The sequence below is a fragment of the Lycium ferocissimum genome, chromosome 8 (genome assembly GCF_029784015.1).
Source record: "Lycium ferocissimum isolate CSIRO_LF1 chromosome 8, AGI_CSIRO_Lferr_CH_V1, whole genome shotgun sequence".
NCBI classification, from domain to species: domain Eukaryota; kingdom Viridiplantae; phylum Streptophyta; class Magnoliopsida; order Solanales; family Solanaceae; genus Lycium; species Lycium ferocissimum.
This window is the reverse complement of record NC_081349.1, coordinates 60479098-60485764: the sequence shown is the minus strand read 5'-3', so window position 1 is coordinate 60485764 and position 6667 is coordinate 60479098. Positions and strand designations below refer to the sequence as shown.

At 37.3% G+C, this 6667-nt stretch overlaps 1 protein-coding gene across 1 annotated transcript; it reads right to left on the bottom strand.

Annotated features, from left to right (window-relative positions):
- Nucleotides 1–2300: 2300 nt before the first annotated feature.
- LOC132067063 (cytidine deaminase 1-like) lies at nt 2301–3493 on the bottom strand. Its single transcript, XM_059460213.1, has one exon. It carries the CDS (start codon nt 3317–3319, stop codon nt 2366–2368), a length of 954 nt encoding a protein of 317 aa, XP_059316196.1. The 5' UTR covers nt 3320–3493; the 3' UTR covers nt 2301–2365.
- Between the last annotated feature and the right edge of the window lie 3174 nt (nt 3494–6667).

Genomic DNA, 6667 nt, shown 5'->3' with positions numbered 1-6667 from the left:
CATAGGAAGCAAAGGTAACTGAATCTTGTTAGTAATTTCCATCAGAATAGATGAACAAATAGGATTAGTTCGCTTCAAGATTTCAATCCCATACTCGTTGACTCGAAATACTGGAGAATGAGCTGATCCATGCCCGAGTTCTTTCAAGTTTTGCTGCTGTCCCGTAGCTATTTCATTCTGAATCGAACCATCCACCATTGCCAATTTGCTGCAATCATAAGAATTATCTTGATCAACATGCGCCTCTGTGACGACTTGTAAATTCATAGCAGCTTCTCAAAAACCATCAGCAGCTTTTCCAAAACCATCAGCAGCTTCTCCTTTATCAGAAATATCAGCTGCACCATATTCGTCATGCGATAATGCATCATATGGATTTTTGACTGTTTGTTGCACGACCTTAGAACTCCTATTAATAAGAGATCCAATCGGTATACCACCAATTTTTTTCCTTGTCACAACAGTACACTCTCCTTCAACATTATTTTCAGTAGCCTTGCCTTCAACTTTGAGAAGATTTGTGGCCACTCCCTCTTCGGAATCACTAGATGAATTTTCAACTTGAAGAATATTATCAACATCACTATACCCCCAGCTATGTCACCTTGTTCTGCCTCTGCTTGATCAGAATTAATATTCAAATCTTTGCTTGGCTTCGCGCATTCAGTTTCATTTATCTTTTGCCTAGAATTTTGGAGTTTCAAAGACACGACTAAAGATCGATCAAGAGCTGTAGCATGTGTTGGTTTCAGCACTGTTTCACGCCCCTGTTCATCAAGAGTTTGTCCAGCTCTTTCAACTTGATCAACTAAGACCAAAGCTTGTTGATCACTCACAGCGACTGCTTGATCTAAGTACTCATCTTCCCAATTTTCTTGAACCCTGTAGCATCAATTACTTTACCAGAGTCTTCGTCCTTGCCATTAACAACTGAAACAGCGCTGTTCTGTACGGTTAATTCATTCCCTTGCATCTTTCCATTGTGTTGAAATTATTTGTTCCAGTACCTGTAGCATCTGATTTCTCACCCAAACTAATAAGTAACACTTTGTGCAGCTCGCCTTGCATCAATAATTTCCGTAGCATCTCCCTGATGCTTTCCACCTTGCATATTTCATACATAATTCCCCTATAGGTTTTGACACTATTCAATCTACATACTTCATCTTTGTGACCTTGATGTTTACAAGTGCGGCAATACAAAGGTAAATAATCATAAGTAATTATTTAATACACTACCTTCAATTCATTCGACTAGGGCTCTTTAATGAACATCCTCACACGTTCAGGCACAAAGAAGCCAGTAACTCACTTCGACTTTTAACTCTTGCTGTGCATGGTCTTGTTTGATCTGTGGTAGCTCGATCAACAACCAAAGGTCTGCCAACAGCTGAGGCTAACGAATACAGTGCCTATTGCGTGAAGAATTGCATTGATAAATTCTGAAACGATATCCAAGCAAAGCAAGGGATGATTCTTCTTTGGGATTAAACCACGGGTCCAACGAAAAAAAATCTAAACTGATAGTCTTCCGCCATGGATATTTTCCTAACAATAATTGAAGAAACTGACGTAGAATAGACAGTAATAAAATCCTCATGTGCCTCAATCGGATTAAAATATGTCGCGTGAATCCAATGAACCAATGTTACATGCCCCTTTAAACGAGTTGTTGTGGAAAAAACTTTCTCAACTCAGTCATTGTGAGCCTCCCATATGAAAACTTTGCAAGAAGAGCATATAGCAAAAATTTCCTCTTTAATATACCCTTGAATAACAGATGAGTCGAATACTATAGGAGGTTCTCCATTGATTATCTCAACAGGTTTCAATTGAAATACCTTCCCAGTTGTGCCAAGGGTTGGTTTGAGTAGTGTTGCATAAATTGGAGGGCCTGGTGGATCGTTTACCCCAGCAGAAGAAAGCGTGAGAAGGAGGGGGTTAGTTTTTTTTTATTGATCATGGGTTTATGGAACGTTCCACTATAGAATAATTTAGCAGCTTTATTTGTATGGTAGACTTGAAGTATGATTCACATGCAGTGCCAATAATTAAGCCTTAAAATAAGATACACCTAACACCTTATTTTGAGGCAGGTAAATTAATGTACGTATATGGTGGATCAAATCTTGTTTATTCATACATTGATTCAAAATTAAGGTTTGATTTATTACAATGTGATCAATCTGCGATTACAGAATAGTCATGCACAGAAATTTGTTCGAGTGCTTATAAGCATCAACTTACCACCTCAACAAGGTAGGGGATAAGATCTTTGACTTGTCTCACGAGGGCCACTTGTGAAATTACACCGGGTATGTTGTTGTTGTAGTACTTATAATCATCAATTTGAAGCCTTCTTACATCAATTTTCAGCAACAATGCAATGAAACACCTTGATGTCACAATTAGGAGAGACCAAATTGAGAAGCAGCCTGGCTGTATCATCCTGCCTCACCTTTGCTTTCTCCTTCTCAACCAAAGCCGCAGCAACAATCTTTTCATATTCACCTCCTCCCATAGCCACAAAAGCCACTAATGCTGCCTGCACTGGCCCTAAACTTGGATTATAAGCTGCAGATTCCACATAAGAACCTTTATAAACCTTACCATCACTATCCACAAGCGCCACCCCAGATGGACACCCACTATATGGTGCATGTGATTCATTAGCAGCTTCCAATGCTGCAAATGTCACATGGCTATACTCTTTTTCAGTTTCTTTCGAAAACCCATTGCTTAAATATCCATGATCACTGTTCTTCTCACGAACGGTCTCCAGTTTTTGGGATCGAGTTAGGCCCAGAGATAAGCCATTATTATGGTGCTCTAGCAGCAAAGGAGTTTCGTCATCCAAAAGATCAAATGGACCGAACGGGTAGGGCAAGAGTTCAGCCAAAGGCTTGAATGTCATATCATGAGGATTATTATTGCTCAGAGACGTGATGTGGATTTGGAGAGTGGAAGAGTTCCGTAGTTCTTGAAGAAACTGTCTGCAGTGGCCGCAAGGTGCAGCAGAGACAGCGAAAGCTACGAGGGAAGGGCAGTTATGGACAGCGAGGTTGAGGAGTAAGAATTGCTCGGCGTGGACTGTGTGGTGAAGGGGAAGGCCAGGGAACTCAAGGTTAACACCTAGAAAGACGCGACCATCAGAGCCAAGGCCAACTGCGCTAACGTGGAAGTTGGAGATGGGAGGGCGCGCGTTGTTCTTGGCAGGTTGAATCAAGATTGGTAGAAGTTGAAGAACGGAAGAGAGGCCAAGGGATTGTGCCATGAGCTCAGCCTCTGAGGCTTCCAACACAAATTTGGTATGATCCATAATGTTGATGTTTGTGTATTAATGCTTTTGTTGAGTGATGAAAATAAGGTTTTGCACGAACACAAAGAAGGAACTTTTTGAATGTATTCTTTCCTTAGTTTCTTAGTGTGCTTTGGAATGTTTTTGGAAGGAGAAGGGGAGGGAAGGAAAGAGGAGAGGATCGAAGGCTATTTATACATGGGGATTGAATATTCTAATACTCCCTCCAGTCCATTTTAGTTGTCATTCTTGTTGAAAGTAACTGATCCATAATAATTGTCATTGTAGAATAGTGATAAGAAGCAGTATTAAAATTGAGATTAAAAAAATAAAAATAATTTAGTCAAATTATTTATTTAGTTATTATTTTTTTAATGAGTGTGTAAAAGGAAAACACGAATAAGTAAAATGGATATATTTGCAATCATGTGCAGTTGTTTATGGTTTTATCTCTGCATGTTCTTCATTTAAAAGTATAATGTCATTGGTCAAAAATATGCTTTTAATAACTGGCAAGTCATAGTTATTTTTCAAAATTGGCAAGTCATTGCTAGACAAAGCGACAAAAGGCTTGTAATTCATTATTAGAATACTTGAAATTTCACGGAAAGTCAAAATTAATAAAAGGGTTTTAGGTCTTCTCTTGTTAGATTAGAAGTGTAGAAAAGTTGGATATAACGATCAAGAAGTTGAATAATGTTCGAAAGTTACTGTGGATATCTCTGAATTATAACATGATTATGGACTATGGGACTAAAGTTGAGATGATTCGGAGTTTATCAGATTGTTTTGAGATACAATCACTATTTTGACAGGTAATTCTAAAATATTTCAAATCTTAGTCACGTCATTGAAGGGTGAAACAAGTATACCTGATTATAAACATATCTTTGCAAATGGACACGAGAATCCCTCCGTTTCAATTGTTGTGACGTAATTTGATTATGTACGAAATTTAAGAAAAATAGAATACTTTTGAAACTAATGGTTTTAAATATATCATGAGATGTCTCTAGATAATAATATGTCATCATAAGTAAAATAAAAAATTAAAGTTAAAGTATGTTTAAAGTAAAAAGATGTCATTTTTGACGAAGAAATAAGGAAATAGCTGCACATAAAATGAAACTTTGGGATTACCTAATAAAACTACTAACGATCAGTAAGCTCCAACATTAATTGCACTTGAAACAAAAGGCTGTACAAAATCAAGCCAACTTCCTGAGTTAATTAATATTGTTCCAATAAAGAATAGCATTAGTACAATTGAATCAACGTTTTCCGTATAATGGAAGAAAATATCGCGTAGCTTAGGTGCTAATAATCTAGCTGTAATGCTTGTATTAAGAGAAACTCATGTGTTGCTTCGTGGAATTTGAATCATCAAATTCGTAGTAGGTTCATACACTCCTTTACAATTGATTTTAATTAATTTTTGAGTGTCAACGTAACAGTTGTTGCAAATTGCATGTATTATGAACAACATGGCTGCTGCGGAGAGCATTGACCTGAAATAGACTTGCTATTTTATTACGACTAAAATATTCTTTTAGCAAGTCTTTCCACATTCAACAACCAATTAGTTACCCTTTAAAAATTTGCTTGCAAACCTACTAGTGTGATCTTTTCTTCAGATAATTTGGGGTTTGTTTCTTCAACTAAATAAAGTCCTTCCAAGTTTTTGGGATGTAAGTTGAATGAAAGTGCATGGAAATTTATCGGTAATGCCAAGGAATGAGTCCAAATGGGAAATGAGGGGTATTTTTGGTGTTTGACATCCAATTTTGGCTTTCCATAATTTAAACTAATTGGTCAATTTCTTTGATTTTTTTTTTTTTTTTTTGGTAAATAAAGACTTTTATTACCACAGTGAGCATTTACAAGCACAAAAAAAAAAAAAAAAAACCTGCATTTGGACAGGCCCCAAACGCAGAAGCATCTATATCTATATTTGTCCTCTAACCATTCAGCTATTCAATGTAATCTATGGATAAAAATTCAGCTGATTAAGTGTTATGGTCAATCTACTCCTCATTGATACTCTAATATGTATTTCCTGTATGATGCATTTAGTAAGACTGCCCCAGTCTCTTTGTGTTTTCTGAAAATCCTTGGGTTCCTCTCTATCTAGATATGGTAGACAGTTGCAGCCATAGCCATGTTCTATAAACTTCAGCTCTGGAGCTATGCCCTTTTACATATGCATGTGTATTTGCCCATTGAAGTTCCCTCTGCCAGTCACTAGAAGTCCTCTGCACCCCTAGCCAAACAAGTATCTTGTACCAATGTTGGGATGAATAGCTACATTGGAAATATATATGAGAAATACTTTCCATCTCAGTGTTGCATAGCTGGCATTCATATGCTATATCCATGCCCCATTTGATCAACATGTCCTTTGTGAGTCTCCCCAAAACTGTTAGTCTCAGTGTAAAAAATCATTTATGTAACACTCCGTAAATCTGGGTCAGGTTTGAACATGTAAAACTAGTATTAAGATGATATTTTAGCTATATGAATCCATTCGGGATGAATTCGGGTGATAAACGGTCGTTTTGAAGTCAAACCAAATAGTGAAATTCGTAAGAGTTCTCAAACTCGTCTAAATTTCAGCGGGTCTGACTTCTAGGCCAGTTTCGTGAAAATCCGTTGAGAATTTGGGAAAACTTCCTCAATGAAAGTTGTAGATCTTTGAAATACCTTTCCAACGATAGATGGTGGAGCTCAAACGGGGCTCTGTACTAGAAGTTGTGCCCATTTTACTGAACATCGTCAGTGCAGTGGAAAAATTAGGCGTGCGCGACGCCCCAGGCCAAGTTTTCAGACAACTCAAATTTTGGACACCATCGAAAATATACCGCGCTGGGTGCGACGCCCCACGTGACGCGCCAGAACATTTTATGCCTGAAGCGATTTTTCCAGAATTTTATAAAAGCCTAACTTCGTAAAACTTTTCCCCACTTCGTTTTGGCTGAATTTTTTTTAGGAAACAACCCTAAAACTTCCCAAAACATCTAAGATAAGTTCTTGATCAATTACCATCATTACTTCATCATTCTAATATTAAATTGACACTAGTTCATCTTCCCAAACCTTAGATTCTTGAAAACTCAAGAAAGGAGAAGAAGGGGGCATGTGGAATTTTGTCTAAAAGGTAAGATTTTTGATTTTTCTGGGATTCTTAATGAGGTTGGGACTAGTGTAGAGCATACTACAAAATTAGAATTCACTAATGATTCACATGAGGATTCAAGAACAAGTTTTAAGGCAAGAAAAGCCCTAGTTTTTCGAATAAGGGTAGAAATCCCTAGAATCGATTAAAGTTCTAATCTTTATCATCTAAACCTATTGTAATGTGATTGTTGAACC

Coding starts and splice junctions, on each gene's coding strand:
- LOC132067063 (XM_059460213.1), bottom strand. CDS start 3,319: ATGGATCATACCAAATTTGTGTTGGAAGCCTCAGAGGCTGAGCTCATG.